Source organism: Mesoplodon bidens (assembly GCF_964165515.1).
Source record: "Mesoplodon bidens genome assembly, chromosome: 7".
Taxonomy (NCBI): Eukaryota; Metazoa; Chordata; class Mammalia; order Artiodactyla; family Ziphiidae; genus Mesoplodon; species Mesoplodon bidens.
Window position 1 is genome coordinate 105,738,004 of NC_138164.1, and position 19,204 is coordinate 105,757,207.

Consider the following 19,204-nt stretch of genomic DNA (forward strand, 5'->3'; position numbering starts at 1 on the left):
TACTGTAGCTTTGAAGTGTAGTTTGAAATCAGGGAGTGTGATACCTCCAACTTTGCTCTTCTTTCTCAAATTGCTTTGGCTCTTCAGGGTCTTTTGTGTTTCCATACAAATTTTAGAATTTGTTCTAGTTCTGTGATCAGTGTCTTATAGTTTTCTGAGTACAAGTATTTTCCCTCTTTGGTTAGATTTATTCTTATTTTATCCTTTTTGATGCAGTTATAAGTGGGATTGTTTTCTTAATTGTTCTGATAGTTTGTTGTTAGTATATAGAAACATGACATTTCTTTATATTAATTTGTATCCTGCAACTTTATTGAATTCATTTATTAGCTCTAGTTATTTGGTAATGTCTCGAATTTTCTATGTGTAGTATCATGTCATCTGCAAACAGCGATAGTTTTATTTATTCCTTTCCAATTTGGATTCCTTTTATTTCTTTTTTCTTTGTCTGACTGCTGTGACTAGGACTTCCAATACTATGTTGAATAAAAGTGGCAAGAATAGGCATCCTTGTCTTGTTCCTGATCTTGGAGAAAATGCTTTCAGCTTTTCGTGCTTGAGTAAGATGTTGGCTGTAGGCTTGCCTTTATCATGTAGAGGTATGTTCCCTCTATATCCACTTTGTTAATTCCATACTATTTTTAAATAGGGGGAAAGTATTTGGTAGCAATCTTCCTTCCTCTTTCTCCTGCAACTTCACAAAAGTGGTTATGCGTAACTGACCACTCCCTAAAGGAGGCTTAGCCTTTACCAGCCATGACCACTAGAGGTCACAAAAGCACTTATTGTAGTCACTGAAACAACGGAATGCAGTCTGGGGCATTACAGATTACGCAAAAATGAACCCACACAGACTACATTTAATTAAGGTGCTTCCTCAAAGGGGAATTGCAACTTCTCATAGCAGACCCATTGTCAACCTCACTCCCCTGTCCCCCACCCCTGCCAATACAGATGAACACAGCTGATTACTAGGTAGGTAGTTAAAATGAGGTTTTCATACATGAAACCAGCCTGAGATTCCCCCTAGTCTTTCATGCCCCTCTTTTTCCTTCAGTTTCTATCATTAGAGCAAACGCTGGGTGCGGAATACACACACACACCCCTTCCTTTGGTTGCCCAATTTTTTGTTAAAGGAGAAAAAGTCATCTTTGTTTAAAATAATTTCCCCCCATTTCCATTGCTCAATTATTATGTGTTGAATGGAGAAAACTTAGAAACCAGAGAAACAAATAAACAAAAAAAATCAATCACTAATCATTCTATCATGCAGAGATAACCACTGTCACACCCTGGGACGGATGATATTGTGATGTCGTGTAGTCTGATTTCTTCACTTGGCTATGCATGAATGTCTTTTCATGTCATCAAGTATTTATCTTCAACATGAATTTTAGTGACTTATAAGAATCCCATCATACAGACCCACCAGGGTTTACCTATGCATTGCTCTGTTTTTGGACATACACATTGTTGCCGTGTTTTCCATATTACAAACATGATGATATGTTATGAGAGAGCACTTATTCACCACTCCCTGAGGGTTTCTACCATTGTAACAGCCCTGGTCTTTTTCGGGGATACAGTGACTTACCTAATAGCCGTGATGGGTGTGAGGATCTGGGCCTGTGTGGTTCACGCCTCTTTCTCCTGGGAGCCAGATTGTTACCAGAGAGCAGGTTCTTGCTCTGAGATGCCAGGAGGGGAGGCCTGTGATGGGGCCGTGAAGTCTGCCCACTTCTGGGCTTCAGTTTTAGGAATGTATTGAGGCTGCATATCTAAGTTTTTTTGTCTAATCGTCCCAGCTGACATTTAGATCCTTATATATATCTGTGTCCTCTTATGATTTCCCCCTTTCTATAAATGTCAGAATTAGGACTTTGGGGGAGCAAAGTGTATATCTTATGTCTTTTGATACAAATGTTCATATTCTTCTCTAGAAAGTTTCTTCCAGTGTTGACTCCAACAAGCAGAATTTACCAGTTGATTGTCTTAAATTTTTCTCCCAAAGATCTGTAACTTCAGTATTTATATACACATGTAGGACAGGGTGAAATTATAGATCTATATTTTATATCTAAAATATTATATGTATTATTTATGGGACAGTTATATATCTACATTTAATATATAAAACATACTATATGTTAAATTTATATTAATATTAAATACACACTATGTTCATATTAATATATTAAATACATAGATAAATTATATAAAATATATTTGAAATGTGATTTACACAGAACAAATATTGGAAATGGAAGTTTGTGATATATCGATAACATGATTTACCTAGTTCTGAACCATCTGGGAGCTTCATATGAAATAATTTTGGTCACTTTATGTATGGATGAATGTGTGTGTACATATATATGTTTACACTAGGTGATTTGAAAAGGAGTACTTGGTATAAGAAATAAAAATAGAAGTTGTAAAGATACATCATTTCCTTTATAGAATAAAAGAGTGTGTTGGTTAATTAATCAAGAAGATCAGAATGACCTTCCAAAATATCAGGCAGACGTCCCCTTTTCCCCCTCACCCTAGGTTTAAATGATGACTAGCTGTCATTGTCTTGAGAAGCCAGACTTTTTCTTTCATGGGTCACAGATGTTGAAACTCCAGTGAAGTTTGCATCATTTATTTTACATTGTGGTTTCCATGTTTTAACCAGGAATATGGTAGCATTGTAAATACCGACTTTTTTGCACAGATTTGAAATGAGGTGAAAAAATAATTCCAGCCGTCCTCTGGGGACATTTGATAGAAGCTCAATCCTTCTCCTCCTTAGTACTTTGTGAAGTTGGCTGTGATGTGCTCGTTGTTGACGGGTATGTAGTCAGCAACTCCTGGAAACAAGCAGAGAACAATACGAGGTGCCCATGGTGCCCATAACCACGCCACCCTCCCACGGGACCAGCCCATTAAATTGGTTAGAGAGACAAAATCGCCATAGAGTTGATTAGTATGAAGGGAGCATGGAACTGAGATTCAGGGGTCCTTGTTTCCAGGCTCTCAGTTGCCATATGGAGCACATCTTTGGCCAAGCCCCTTAGCTTGTGCCAGCCTCCTTCCCTCATTTACACTGTTGTACTACTAGTATTTATGCTGAAGAATTATTTTCAGGATTAGAAGTAATGACTGCCAAATGCCTCATACAGTACCTGACACATAATAAGTATGCAAGAAAGTAGTTACTATTAAAATGGCTTATGTAAGCCAAATTTAGAGCATTCAAGGCGGGAACTCATGTTCATTTGAGAAGATTTTGTAAGAAGTGAGGAAGGGCAGTGGGTTGAGCATTCTTGTCTTTCTGGGCAGGAAACACAGCTGATGACATAATCGATGATTAACTCTGAAGTAGCCAGGCATCAGAAAGCATGACAATTCCAGGCCCAAATCTTTTTGGATCTCAGAGGACTTTCTTTTCCCCAGAGAAGAAAAGTAACTGGCAGACATGAGAATTAGCCTGTTTAAATTCCCAGGGCAGTTCTTGAGATGAAGGTGGTAAGAGAATTAATAACGATAGTGATTAGCATTTTTGAACAAATACCATGCAAAAGGCACTGAATTTACTCATTTCAAGCACATTATTTCTAATCCTTACAATAAGCTAAGAAATAGTTATTGCTCCTTCCATATTATAGCTGTGGGCACTGTGCCTCAGAGAAGATTCATTATTTGCCTAGTGTAGCTAGAAAATAAGAGAAGGGGGGCTTCCCTGGTGGCGCAGTGGTTGAGAGTCTGCCTGCCAATGCAGGGGACACGGGTTCAAGCCCTGGTCTGGGAGGATCCCACATGCCGCGGAGCGACTGGGCCCGTGAGCCACAATTGCTGAGCCTGCGTGTCTGGAGCCTGTGCTCCGCAACGGGAGAGGCCGCGATAGTGAGAGGCCCGCGCACCACGATGAAGAGTGGCCCCCGCTTGCCACAACTAGAGAAAGCCCTCGCACAGAAACGAAGACCCAACACAGCCATAAATAAATAAATTAATTAATTAATTTAAAAATAATAATAATAAAAAAAAAAAAAAAAGAGAGAAGGGGCTTCAGGAATTCCCTGGTGGTGCAGTGGTTAGGACTCAGCGCTTTTACTGCTGGGCCCAGGTTTGATCCCTGGTCAGGGAACTAAGATCCTGCAAGCTGTATGGTGTGGCAAAAAAAAAAGAGAGAGAGAGAGAGAGAGAGAAAGGGATTCTAACCAAGGCTTATGTGACTCTAAGATCTTTCTTAAATGCTGTGCTGCAATTCCACAAATTCTGACTGGCCAGATTTTTTTTGTCACATCCATGGTAGGCTCTAGGAAAAACGTCTCTCTCATTGTAATCTTGGATAATGAAGCATCTTGACAAAGAATGGTGACAATGAACATCAGGTTAACTAGGTAACATCATCCTTCGACAAAAACATAGACCAGTACTCTTTTTTTGTTTTTGTTTTTGTTTTTTTGCGGTACGCGGGCCCCTCACTGTTGTGGTCTCTCCCACTGCGGAGCACAGGCTCCGGACGCGCAGGCTCAGAGGCCATGGCTCACGGGCCCAGCCGCTCCGCAACACATGGGATCCTCCGGACCCGGGCACGAACCCGCATCCCCTGCATCTGCAGGTGGACTCTCAACCACTGCGCCACCAGGGAAGCCCGAGCAGTACTCTTTTTAAGTTGCAGGATATTTTAGTATTTGCGCAAACATTTTAAAGATTGTTAAGGTTTTGCTGAAGTCTGAGTTTTATTCTTCCCCCTTTCCCCACACAAACATTCTTCTTGTGATTTTTAACAACACTACAACAAAAGAAGGCAAAGAATGGATTTTGAGTGAAGCTGTGGTCTTGATAATCTGCTGTATCACGTACTACATGTATGCCTTGGGCAAGTCCCTTTTTTGTTTGTGAGACTTAGTTTTTTTTGTTGTAAAAAGAGTCACTAATGCCTACAGAGTTGATGTGAGTATGAAATAACATAACGTTACTACATTAATAGATGTTATCTTATCCCTCTCATTTATTTCCCACTGGCTATGAATTCACTGTTCTTTTGCTTTACACATACGTGTTTAATTTTTTAACCCCAAATTGACCATCTTCTTAGATCACACACTTAAAAAAAAAATCTTTCTCACATCTGCTTTTTCCTTCTTTAGCTCTTACTACTTTAGGTCAATCCACTTTTCTTGTTCACTGGATATTTTCCCACTGGCTCGGAGTGGAGTTAGGATTCTTGCTTTTTTCAAAAGCTATTTTAGGGAGCTACCCATCTGTTCTATCTATCCATCTATCTATCAACACTGTATATATATTCATAATATATCTGCATATGTACATACGTATGTAACAGCTATATGTACAATTATTGTATATACATAGAGTCTCACAGTTATTTATCGATTAAATAAATGAATAAATTAAATATGGACATGAAAGACTTAGCCTTCAAACGATGGAGAAGATGCCCACATTACTTTTCTTCTCTCACCTTCATTTAAAGGTATTTCGTCACCCAGGAACTGCCAATACGTCTTGTCAGTAACATTTTCAGCGATATTGTTAATAGAAGAGACCATAAGTCCCCAGGATGTCATTGTGGTTTCAAATCTGTAAGAATAAAATCATATACGATTAATACCTCACTTTAAGTCAGGCAATAAGAAGTTAAGATGAAGGGATAGAGACCTTCTAAATGCTTTAAAGATCAGAGAAAATCATGTTTCAAAGAGAAAATGCAGATGACTAATGAACATAAAATTACTTCACTTGGAATTAAATAAAAATAAAATGAACAGATTTTTAAAAAACCTATCAATAAGCAGATTTTTAAAATGTAAATGTCCAACAATGGGCAAAAAAATTAGGTGAGAGATGGAATGAATATCCAAGATTGACTCTTGCAGTTATGAAAATCATATTTTTCAGTGAAATGGGAAAATGCTTATGCAATAATATTAAGTGAAAATGTGGGATACACATTGTATCAGAAATATCTATCTATCTCGTATATTATGGATCACAACTATTGGTAATATGCATGGAGAAAATACCTATAAAATTATAAAAAATATCAACGGTGATTATATTGTAGATAGACTATAGATGTTTTGTTTTCTACTTTATGCTTCCCCCCTTCAAAATTTCTTCTATGTGTGTTTATTACATTTAGAGTTAGGAAAAATTAAATCAGGCAAAATTAAAGCTAAGCTTAGAGAAGAAGTAAAGTATATTCATCAGGTTGTTGGAAAATTAAGTATTCTCGAAATGCGATCTTTATCTTGACCTGTTCTACAGAAGTTAGGGAAGTTATGGAGCTGGTCTGTGGACAGCAGACATGTGTACTTATCCTAACCCTGGAGAATAGATCCCGTGTCACTCGTCTATTCCTTGGCCTTTGTCAGTCTTCTGGACATCTCTCTGCAGAATTTGGACTGGGCCATCTTTCCTTTGAAAGTATCTCCTCTTTTTCTTTCCATGACCTGTCATCTTCCCCCTCCTCCTCCTATAGCTTAGGCTTCTCCATATTTCTCTGCTGTTCCCTCTTTTTGCAAACTATAAACATTCCCCAAAGTTTAATGTTCTCCTTTGTGATTTATTTCTGTATTTTCCCCTTTCCCAACTGGGTAGTAGAAAGAACATAAGAGTCAGTCAAATCTGGGTTTAGATCTGAATTCCAATAGTTGCATGTTATGTGATCTTCAGAATATTACTTAACCATTTTGGGCCTAAGTGGTTCTATCTGTAAAGTGGGAATAATTATATCAGTCTCATGGTTTATTGGAAGCATTGTATCTGCCACCTACTACACTGTCCCTAACTTCAGTCGTCAACTCTATCAGATGACTACCCAATCTCTTTTGCTTGTCCTGACCTCTTTTTCTAGGACTTGCTTTATACCTCCAAAAGCTTCCTAATGTTTCTGTTTTGAATGCCCATAATTAATCATCTAAAGGAATTGGATTTTTCTCTGAAGGACATTTTTTCTTCCTGACACTCCTACCAATAGTTTTGAAGCTTCTTGCTCTTGAGCCCCACATGCAGTCACTCATGAGCCCTGGGGCATCTTCCTTGGTATGAGTACATTTCTCCAAGATGAATTTCTCATCAGTTTACAGCTTCATTTCTGTAGTCATGCCCTAGCTTTCCTCCTTGTCACTCCTTCCACAAACCAATGAACATTTTACAACATGACTTTTCTTAACTCAAAAACTTTTAATGCTTCTCTGCAACATGAAGTCCGAATTCCTTAGCCTGGTAAGGAATATCACCAATCTATATCACCCAATCTATCACCCAGTCTGTCCTTCCAGACATCATTCATTCATTTAATTCAGTCCTGTATTCTCTTGTCTGGTCAAGCTGGTCTACTCATTGCTCAGTCCTGTCTCGAGTGCTTTGTCCTCACCATCCCCCTCTTCCTAGAATACCATCCTTCCGTATCTTCCCGTATGGTACCTATTCTTTGAATGTGGTCCAAAGCCACCAGCCTTCCTTGATTCTTCTAATCCACACTGTGCTCTCTCTCCTTTGACTTTCTGTTTTAAAAAGTCCATCTTGTATTGACTCGAATGATTTAATTTTTATGAGAGCCTTGCCTGGTTACTAGATTGCAGGCTCCTCAAGGGGCTATTAAATAAAGATCTGTTACATTATCAGAAGGGAAAAAAGCAAGAAAGTGAAGGAAGAAGAGAGAGAATGGGAATTCAGGTTGGGCTTGGGAGGAGTGGTGAATGTCACTTGTGCCACTCACTTGAATGTGGGGTTTTTGCGCTGTGCTTCCTCTAGGACAACAAGTAGCACTGATCCTCCTTTTACAGTAACATTGATGGTCTCATTGAAGAAGAGTGCCACATTCCTCAGCTGGTTGTTTATGGTGTATTTGACGGTGATATTGGATGCTGAGGTAGTAGCACGGCTAGGATGGTTGAGTAGAGTCGGTTGCACCTCATGACCTGGGAAGAGCAAAGAGGCCAGATTTGTTAAAGATTATGGGGTTTGTAGTATAGGTACCAATGCTCTGTTGTTGGCAGCTTATCCCAGAACACACTTGGAGAGATGACAGTGGTTTTGTGTCCTTTGTGGATTGTTGTGAAGAACTGGTGTGACCTACGAAGCTCTCAGTTCCATCCTAGAGAACTGATCGTAGCTGGAGAACCGACAGCTAGCTTCATAACGAACGTTTATTTTGTTAGAAGGATTTGGAAACTGAAGGGAGGATTGCGAGCCCTAAGTCACGTATTTTACACGGTGCTCACTGTTCACTTGGGGCTTTTTGTTAACCCGAAGAATCTGGAAGCAAAGGTAGTACGTTTCAGACCATTTAACAAAATACCTGGGCACCTGGTGCAGAATCCTAGGAAGGACTCCATGGCCACCTTGTTCAAGTTGGGAAACCTTTGGGAAGCAGCCTAAGGAGTTAATGAATGTGGCTATGCTTGGTATGGTTGTGTCAGATTGCTGAATTGTGGTCTCTGTAGATTCTGTACGGAGATAGACAAGGAGCTTACTAATCTCTGCTTATCTCACGAAGTCCGTGCAACATAAGATGAATCATACTTTATGTTAGTATTTGATGAGAAAGAAGAGTTGGAGGAATCTATACCAAAGACTCGGGGGTGATAAATTTTTTTGCAGGACTCTACTTTCTAGGTGTATATTTCTGCCATGTTTGAATTTTAAGTACCTCTGTATTATATTTGTAAATGGATAAAATAAAGATATCTCAAATAAAAAGGTAATGTGCCAGATTTCCACCCCATCCCTTTGGTGTGCTGTGAGCACATTTTTATATCTCCAAGTCTTGGCTGAAATGTCAACTCTGTTCTTCTCCTAAGTTTCCCAAACTCAATGATTGGTCATACTTTCTTTGCTTCTGCACTCTATATGGCTTCTATTTCTGTTTAATACTTATTTCATTCTTCCAAATATTGTAGTTTTTGTCTACATACCATCTCCTGACTTTGTAAAGAGCAGATATGATAAGATATTGCCTAATGTTTGGTGCATTTGTCAAATGAATGAATGAAGTCATATGTTATTTTACTGTGAGGACCATGGATCTTCTCTCTCCACAAGCATCCAACAAAATGATTTACCTATAGTAGGTACTCAGTAAATGTGTGTTGAATGAAGTGGATGTGGGAGCAGAATTCTGAGGGCAGGACAGCATGGCTGTGTGCTAACACACAACTCTTGGGAACTGGCCCTGCCTACATGGCAGTCATGGATATAACAAGACCTTATGCCACTTAAAATTGCTCCACGTATCATTCCTGGCATAAGTTGCCACTTTATAGGGAGAGACAGATGTTAAGAGTTCTTACCAGGGCTGCAAGACACATGGGGCACATCTAGGTATGTCTTGCCTTTCAGGGAAGGGAGGATTTGGGCAATGGACATGGGGTTGCGGAATTTCCCCTCCTTAATCTCATTCAGTACAGAATCCACGGTCTGCTGACAGTTCCACTCCTTGTTAGGTGGTTCAGGTGTCACGGAGAGAGCCTGGGGCCGGGGCGGGGGTGGGAGGGTGGGTAGAGAGAAAGAGAGACAGATTAGGTATAGCTGAGGGTTGGCCTTTATTAGCCTTATAAGGGACAGACTTGATCACTAATCTTTGTGATCAACCAGAGTCCAAAACCGAAGCTGCACGAGGTTCAGGACAACATCTGTCTTATTCACGGCTGTGTCCCCACTGCTTAGTTCAGTGTCTGTCACATAGCAAGTCACACAATAAATATCTGAGCTACACTCAGTTTCAGGGAGTGCTATTAGGGCTGCTGTATTTACTAACAGTTCTTGCATGTAGAAGGAGGATGAGAGCTGGCAAGGCAAGCTCCTGGAGAAGCTTTATTGTAGGACAACCTGGCCATCTAACGGTAGTAGACTTCTTTCGTTTTTTGTTGTTCTACACACCCTTTTGTGGACTCTTCCCACATTCTTTGATCATGTCAGTACTGTCAGCTAGAGGCTCCACGATCCTGGCCACAAGGGTGGACTCATGGGCTGGGCTAATCGTAGAGTGCTATCCTCTTGGTGACAGTGATTAATGGACACATGCACTAATTAGAGTCCTTCCATGATACACAGACATTGGGAGAGAGAAAGATTTCTTCCCCTTTGCTGGGGTTAGTAATCATTGAGGTGCTAGTGACCATCTTTCTCAGCCACTCTGAAGAAGCCATACAGCAGGAGAGAATGAGAAAAACCATGGCTGAGAGATGATGAAAGAGTGATCCCTGATGTGATTTGAGCCCTTTATTCTGATTAATCCTGAAATCACCTAATCGAGCCCTGGATCCCCCAGTTTATGTGAAATAGTAAATCTCCATTTTTTTTTCTTAAGCAAAAATTATTTGGGTTTCTGTTATTTGCAAAATGAGTTTTGATGAATACACCAAGCAAGTCACTCTACTTTGCTGAGTTTTCTGTCCCACGGGTAAAATAGAAATCATAGCTCCTGCCTACCTTTGGGGCAGTCATTGGAGGTTCAGATGGGATGCTATGCAAAAGCATTTTGTAATGGTGTGTTGCGGAAGCTGTCCTTAGTACCTCCCTGCCTTTAGGGTTGTGCTGACTCATCCACCAGAGCATGTTAATGGTCTGGGGTTGCTGATGACCCATTCACTTGAAGCTTTGAATGGGAAATGGGTGAAGGGAGGGGAGCCAGAAATGGCTGTGAGCTAGAGGCAGTACTGTGAACAACTAGGCAGTTTTGACAGGCTCTGTTAACCTCCGTAACCATGACAGTGGCTCTTCCCAGAGGCTCCTTTACAGGGCAGTTTGGTTAAAGGGCATCAGTTAGGCTTTCCCAGCAATCGTATCTGTATCTTGTCCACTTGCCATATTCATATGCCAAATCCCACTAAGTGAGATATATCCCCTTGGGATAAAACATCACAACACCAACTCTTTAGAAAGGAGTAATGCATTAGCCAGTTAGAAGTCAATAATAACTTCGCATGAAGAAGTTTATGTCCCCAAGTTAGGTTCTTGTCAGAGGAACCTTGAAAGCGTTGGAATATTTATGGAAGAAAGAGGAGGAAATGCCTCTGGGAAACAATGTGGGTGGCCTAGGTCACTTGAAGGGCACTGACAGCTGGCAGAGGGTGAGTGAAGGCTGCAAAGGAAGCTAAATGTCACCTCTCTTCCACTGGGAGAGATCACAAATAATTATTAAATGCCACATTGTGCCTGTGACTTTTTTTATACCTTTGCTATTATGGGGAAAATGAAATTCCAGGAAATTCAATATTTGCCTAAGATGGTGGCCAATCTGGGATGCACACCCAAGTTGTTACAGCCTTAGAAACCCTTTGTTTTTGACACCAGAACATTTTAGGTTAGAAAAAGTTTATATAGTAGATGATATCTGGTGATTTCAGACTTCAGACTGCCTGGGAACTCTGGCTTACAGTGGGTAGGGAGAGGTTATGTATCCTAACTGACAAGTAATCCGCCTTTGATATCTGGATATGGATGAGGTCCTGCCTTTTTCCAAGGAAAAACTTTAATTCCCAGGTACAGCTTTTCATGGTGTACTCTGCAGGTGCTAAAATCCCAAACAGAATTCACAAACCAAATTAGCAAAAGCAAACACTTCTCTGTCTGGCTCTAAGGTGAGCAAGGTTATTTTAAGTGAGTCATGAATAAAACTTGCCTTAGATTTCTTCAAGACTTCCTTTGTTCCCCCACAAAACTTTCTAGACCTGAGCCCTGGGAAAGCTTTTGTATGATTCAGCCATAAAAACAAACAGTGTTTTGCTCTCTGACAAAATTTTATTGACCACGACATGATGTAGAAACTGACTTTCTTTTCATTAGTTGGTCCTATGGCACATTGGAGTGGGGACTTTGTATTTACTCTTACGTTTAACATGAACGAATTTCTAGTCTATTTATGCCCTTTGCTCATTTTTTAATCTTAATTTAAAAAAAATTTTTTAAATTGAGATGTAATTGACATATAACATTATATTTGTTTCAGGTGTAGTAACAAATGATTTGATATTTGTATATATTGTCAAATGATCACAGTAAGTCTAGTTAACATTCATCACCACACATAGTTTCACATTTTTTATATTGTGATGAGAACGTTTAAGATTTACTCTCTTAGTAACTTTCAAATATATAATACGGTATTGTTAACAATAGTCACCACGCTTTACATTACGTCACTAATTTATAATGTATAGAATATCAGACCAGTCTCCAGCCCCCTGCACTAGTCCAGAGCTAAATTAGGTTTAGGGTGGGCATTGTAACTCCGTGGTTCTGTTTCTTTATTTTTTATTGATGTATAGTTGATTTACAATATTATTTTAGTCTCAGGCATATGGTATAGTGATTCAGTATTTTTGCAGATTATACTCCATTATAGATTATTACAAGATACTGGCTATAATTCCCTGTGCTCTACAGTATATCCTTGTTGCTTATCTATTTTATGCATAGTAGTTTGTACCTGTTCGTCCTATACCCCTAATTTGTCCCTCCCCGCTTCCCTCTCCCCTTCGGTAATCACAAGTTTGTTTTCTATATCTATGAGTCTGTTTCTGTTTTGCATATACATTCATTTGTATTATTTTTTAGATTCCACATATAGGTGATATCATGCAGCGCTTATCTTTCTTTGCTTGATTTAATTCACTAAGCATAATATTATGATTCTCTGTTTTTTGGGATTTCCAAGTTGGGAAGGTCATGATGTAGTTTTTCTATTAATCCCATGGGGCATTTTGAGACTGGAGCATAAATTTCTTAGTTTGGACTACAGGATTTGGCCACAGATGACCCTTTAATTTTTGATTCTAGTTGGTTCTCTCTCCCCGTTATTATTGGTGTGTTTTCTGTGGGAAGATGTTGCCCTAATCAACGGAAGGGGAGGGGTGTGTGTGTGTGTGTGTGTGTGTGTGTGTGTGTGTGTGGTTGTATTTGGAGCTATATCAAGCAGCATCTTATAGAATCCAAGCCTGAGACTCTATACTAGGGAAACAGGACTGAGCATAGACTTGATGACCAGACACATCTGGCGTTGACATATATTAGGGATCTTTGTGAGGTTGAACTGAGACTGAGATAGTAAAAGACCTTGACAAATATTAGATGTCCAGGCAGTTTTAGATTATTTTCATTAATCATTTTGAATACAATCCCACCTTTTCTTGGATCAAGGTAAAGATCTGATAAAAGAACACTTGATTGGCAGCATGGAATCAGAAGATTCCAAATTTTTTGAGGACCTCCTTGAATATCCTTATTTTTTAATACACCAAACTTTCAATTGTCTGTAATTATTATGAACAAACTGATCATTATTCATAATAAACCAATATATTTCTTAGATTTATTTATTTCTTTTTTTTTCCCATGGAAGGGAAAAGAGTTCATGCATATTTGATTTTATAATTTACCTGTGAGGTAGGGATGAATTAACACATACCTGCATTTCACCAGTAGAGAAACTGAGGCACAGGTGCCGTAAGGAGTCTACCTCTAGTCACAGTAGCTGGTCCTCCCCAGAGATACTACCAGAAGCCTGGACTCTTGGTCCTACAACCCAGGCTTAGGGACATGGACCCAGCGAAGTGTATCAATGACGCATTTACCTGCATGGCAAGGCCAGTGCTGTAGAGGTCTCCGATGGTGCCACTGGGTTGGATCCTCATGCTGATATTCTGCACAGCATTGTTTAGTACGTAACGGAACAGGTCTTTGTAACCATTCTCTGAATGTCTGGGGATCTTGTTGTACATACAGGTCAGAGCCAAGGTCTCCACTGCTCCTGTGTCTGAGAATCACAGTACGGGATAAGACAACCACCACCACCACAATATGAACAACTAAAATTTGTGTGCTTATTGTGTCCAGGTTCATTATCTCCTTTACCCTTCAGGACAATCTGTGAAATAGGACCTATAATTATCTCCGTTTAGGGGATGAGGAAATGGAGGCTCAGAGAGGTTAGGTAACTGCCTAAGGCCACACACCTGAATGCAGATCTGTATGACTCCACAGCTCACGCTTTGAATGAAAGTCGACTAGCAGCATTTTCAATCCCACTTCTCTTGTCCCAATGTTTATCTTTCAAAATGTCAGCAGTTGGTGAAGTTCCAGCCATCACCACCTCTCATTGAAGTCCTCTCTGTCACCCCACACAACAAGTGTCGTCTCTTTTCTGGATTCCTTTGGCATTTGTTGTTTGTGCCTGTTTTGCTATCTTAGCACTCTCTGCTGTTACTGTGCCCTGTGAGTTCTCAGATGGGGGGAGGGCGGTGATTTTCATCTCCCATAGTACCCAGCACAAGGGCTTTTTTCATTATTTCATTCTTATTATGGGTGAACTGAATGGGCAAACTCTGGCATGACGAGACCAGAAGAAATCAAAGACTTGCCTGATGGCATTTTTTTCATCGATCTTTCCCTCCCCACCCTAATCTCCACCCAAAATTTCATCACCTCATTAAGGATGAAAATGTTGGCAAAGAAGTCCCAATTTCCTGAACTGGCAGAGAGGCCCCAGCAATGCATGAGGTCCCAGATGGGAAACAGAGGCCAGTCTGTGTTTGACCCATGGGGAGGGTACTTGAGTAAATATCTACCTGTGTGCCGGTCTGATAAAGCCTGAAAAGAGAGAGGTTGCTGATGTGGCATGTATAAGAGGTGAAAACCTGAGATAATACTGTTGCTTAGATAGTGGTAGAGGAGAAAAGATGACCACCAATGAGGGACATAACAGTAGCCCCCACAGAGGGCATCATACAGAGAAGGGATCGTTATGTGCAGAAGAAGGACATGGTGTGGTAGAGGATAGAGCTTCCATTCACAAGCAGCCACGTGCTTGCAGGGTGAAGGAACAAGATGGTTCCAGTGCATCCTTGAAGGGGAGCATTATGGGTTTAGTGTTCAGAGAGTAGCTGTTTAGTATAAAGAGAATATTTGGGGACTTCCCTGGTGGGGCAGTGGTTAAGAATCCGCCTGCCAAGGCAGGGGACATGGGTTCAAGCCCTGGTCTGGGAAGATCCCACATGCCACGGAGCAACGAAGCCCATGCGCCACAACTACTGAGCCTGCACTCTAGAGCCCGCGAACCACAACTACTGAAGCCCATGCACCTAGAGCCCATGCTCCAACCCCGGTCACCACAACTAAAAAAAAGCCCGCGAACAGCAACAAAGACCCAGCACAGCCAAAAAAAAAAAAAAAAAGAGAGAATATTTGGATGTAGTAAGGAGAAGCATCGAGAAGAATAGAGTGTGGAAGCGTCAGCAGCAATTAAAGAGGAGGTTCAGGGTGGGACTGAGTCCAGACACTGATTTAATAATTTAATCACTCGTCTGGGAACAACTCCTGACTTGGATGACATATTTATTGTTCTCCATGGAGATTCTGATTTGTCTGTAACTGTCAGACATGTCAAGTATTGTTCTGGTTTCTGTTTTATTTTCTCTCTTTCATTTATACCTTAATTCACATGTCCAACAAATATTTGCCAAGTATCTCTCATTTACAGACATTTTCATGGTCCTCAGCTCCTCTTCCATGGAAAGCTCCCTCCCTCCCACTTTCCCTCCAACTCTACCCTTCAGTGACCTCGATGTTCCCAGCTCACTGTGTGAAAGTGGTGACCTACTCACCCACGTTGAAGGGAGTGGGATTGTTCTGCAGGCTCTTGGCAAAGAGGGCTGCTATGGGTAAAGTCGTCTCCGGGTGGTTCTGACACAGCGCCAAGATCGCCAGACTGAGCCCATAGAAGGTTGAAACGTGGGTATTGAGGCCTTGGAAAGGGATAGAGGGGCTTCATAAGACTAACATTCACCATAAAGAAGATATTTGTGAAAAAGGAAAAGGCAAACCTTTTAAAGAGACACTGCTAGAAAACCTGTGCAAAAAGAAGGATACCATATGGCAAGAGATAACTTCCGTGTGTCTCAGAATAAGACTGTCATCTGGCATGCGAACAGAATAAAAGGGATGCTGCTGTCTTCAATGATGGCATAGAACTGTTTCCCTGGGATAGTGGCCTTTTCTAGTTCATTGGATTGGAAGTGGAGATCTCACTTGTGGGATCATCAGAGGTACTTTGTGTCTCTTGCCTAAACTTCCACACTCCCTTCCTTTTTCTTTATAGATTTAAAATTCTCAGGAAAGGCCCTTTGCCTCACTTACCCCTCCCTTCTGGTGAGGTCGTAGTGGAAGATGCCCAGTTCTCCATTCGACTCTGTAGAATCGATACTTTGTTCCCAGGGTCTTGGCAGGAGGAGTTGAGGGCCATAATGGTGAGGGCTAGCTGACCAATGGTAAGGTCTGTAGAAGAGAGAACAATATAGTTAAACAAAGGCATTCTCAGGGGAGAGAGAGCACCAGGGGCCAGGCTGAGCTCTCTGCTTCTTTCCAGATCATTTCGATTTTTTAAATAATGTGATTAGTTTTTTGATCTTTCTCAGGGAAAGAAGTATGGAAAAACATTAAGTAGGCCATTAATCTAGTGGCCTCTATGTGACTTGACAATCCCGTCAGGAATTCCTGGTATCTGTTTAGAAAAGCAGCAAGAATACCCATACAAATTCATATATAAAAAATGTATAGTTACAAGATAATTTTAACTTTACTCAAGTTTATCTAATTTGAACCTCAAGGCAACTCCTGTGAGGTAGGCAGAACAGAGATTTTATTATTATTGTTATTGTTGTTGTTACTGCTATTAGTGCTATTGTTATTAGAATTATTTGCATTTCGCAAATGACGACCGTGTGGTTGATGGGGATCTGTGACTAGTTCGAGGTCACAGAATTAGTAAGTGGCAGAGCCAGACCTGGAAATCCCCTCTTTTCCATTTAATCTAGAGCTCTTTCTGCTTTACTGCCCTCCTGTGTGAATGCCCTGACTTCACACATGAGTCCTTCCAGGTATGCAGGGAAAGGTGTTTGGGTGATTCAGGTACCATCACAGGTAGCATTGGGGTGGGGGGACATGGAGGTGGGCCCTGGGGGTGGAGATTTAGGGAGCAGGCAGAGGGGCCCTGGCTTCTCACCAGCTGTGTCACTGTCCATGAGCTTGTGAGTCAGGTTCTTCTGGGCCTCCAAGTTGTAGGCTCCGGCCAGGTTCATGGCAATCAGGATGCTGGGGTTTGGGAAGGTAGAGTTGACCACGGAGCTCTCCATGAGCACTTGGATGCCATTAACCCAGGGCTGCTCTGCTAAGGGAACAGCTGCAAGGGACAAAGCCGTTTACCAAACCCCTCATCCTCATTCCCTCTTCTCAGAAACATGTTTCCTGTGTCTCTTAGGAGAAGACAGGATTAGCCTTGGTATCCTCAGGCATGCTCCCTTTGGAGTGATTATTAAAGAGCAATGGAGAAAACATTGGGCTTTTTCTTTTGAGGCCAGTTAGTCCCTACATCTTCCCAAATAACCCTTATCTTTAAGAAAGTGATTTTTCACTTAGTAACATCGAGCACTATGGCTCACAGACATTTCATGCTATTTCTAGCATGTTCCTAGAAGTCACTGATTTCCTTGCATCCATTTTTTTCTCCCTCTTACGTGAAAACTATGAAAGATTTGGGATATGACCTATCCTCAGCAGGTACCCAACATTCTCACTAGTAGTGGTACCTGGTCAGAACAGCCACTGAGGGTCTTTCTCTGTATCTTCAACCATCATTCCTGCAATGGTATTTCCATTTCTCTTAAAGTAAAATGCACCGACTTGCCTCTCCAAGAACTTATGCTATTAAGTCAGGAAAGACGAACCACAGACACTCACACCCTGACTCACCCGTTTTGGAACTCCTAGAGTGATCACTGTTTTCAGGCACTATCTCATGAGCAGACGTCAGTGTCTGAGGTTTCTGCCTATCCCCAGGGTAACTGCTTCCCTGACCTTGGAAGAATTGCTCTACTCACAGCATGAGCTTCGGGTCTGGGTGCTGGTCCCAGTCATAGCCCAGAGAAGGGTCAGGAGTTGGAGGGTGATCCGGGTCATTCCACTCTCTCCTGTCCACATCTCCCGTTCGCACGTCCCAATGTTTGCAAGTAGAGTATTTCTCTACTCTTTCTTATATATGCTTCTCTTTGTAAAACAGTCTGCCCTCCTCCCCCATCCTCCAGCCACTCCTAACCACTTATGCTGACTGCTCTCTCCCTGATAAAACTAATTTCCATTTGCTTATCTAAGTTTACCTACTATAGAGCCTCCAAGGTGCCTGAAGGTCACCTGTAGGCCGCACAGTCATAGGAGACACTCGGGGCTTAATATGCGGTGAAGGCAGCAATGACCAAGTGTCCTTTACTAAAATCCTGGCAGGCTGGCTAATGTGCGAATGTAACAGAGAGACCTTCTCCTAAGCCTTTGCACACCCAGACCGCCTCTTGGCTGTTTATCGGCAACCACTTCATTGAGGTTTGGGGGATTCCTAAGGCACCACCTCACAGTCTGAGGCACTTGCTTTATTACAATAAGCCCTCTTAGGCTCTCAAGTGAGCATCAGCCAGGTGAGGTCTGGCTTTATGCAATGAATTAAATTGACATGACCTGGGTTCCAGCCTAGGCTCTTTGAAGTTGTTTGATGTTGGGAAAGCAATGGGCCATAAATCGTTTTGTTTGATTTCTCTTTCCTTATCTGGGGATGAAAGCAGTTTCAAACACCCAGGGCTTTCAGATATTATTATTATTATTATCTTTTGCGGTACGCGGGCCTCTCACTGTTGTGGCCTCTCCCGTTGCGGAGCACAGGCTCCGGACGTGCAGGCTCAGCAGCCATGGCTTACGGGCCTAGCCGCTCCACGGCATGTGGGATCTTCCCAGACCAGGGCACGAACCCATGTCCCCTGCAACGGCAGGCGGACCCTCAACCACTGAGCCACCAGGGAAGCCCCAGATATTATCTTTGAAAGTAAGTAATTGCAAAACGTGAGCTCAATGAACTATATTAAGTAATATGTATATATTAAAAAATGTTTTTAGAATTGTAGCTGTATAATAAAGCAAAGTATATCTCCCCCTCACACAGAGAACTGGAAATAATGAGATTATGAAGGAGGGGGCTACTTTTTTTTTCTAACCACCGCATTTTAAGTAGCTCCTTTTAGGAGGCCATTCTCACAGTGACTCCCAGCTTAGACTAACACAATATTGTAAATCAACTATACTCCGATAAAAATGGAAAAAATATACCATATGATGAAAAAGCAAAAAAAAAAAAAAAAATTCAAATTCCTTT

At 41.3% G+C, this 19,204-nt stretch overlaps 1 protein-coding gene and 1 long non-coding RNA gene across 2 annotated transcripts in view; one reads left to right on the forward strand and one right to left on the reverse strand.

The window, feature by feature from the left end:
* LOC308620492 overlaps window positions 1–19,204 on the forward strand; it is a 99,084-nt gene that overhangs the window by 7,329 nt on the left and 72,551 nt on the right. The gene's annotated exons all lie outside the window — the stretch shown is intronic.
* CBLIF (cobalamin binding intrinsic factor) lies at window positions 2,791–17,967 on the reverse strand (the record flags this gene model as incomplete). Its single annotated transcript, XM_081239438.1, has 9 exons — window positions 2,791–2,852; window positions 5,471–5,589; window positions 7,733–7,934; window positions 9,306–9,483; window positions 13,590–13,771; window positions 15,618–15,758; window positions 16,150–16,287; window positions 17,015–17,191; window positions 17,889–17,967. 9 exons carry the CDS (start codon window positions 17,965–17,967, stop codon window positions 2,791–2,793), a joined length of 1,278 nt encoding a protein of 425 aa, XP_081095564.1.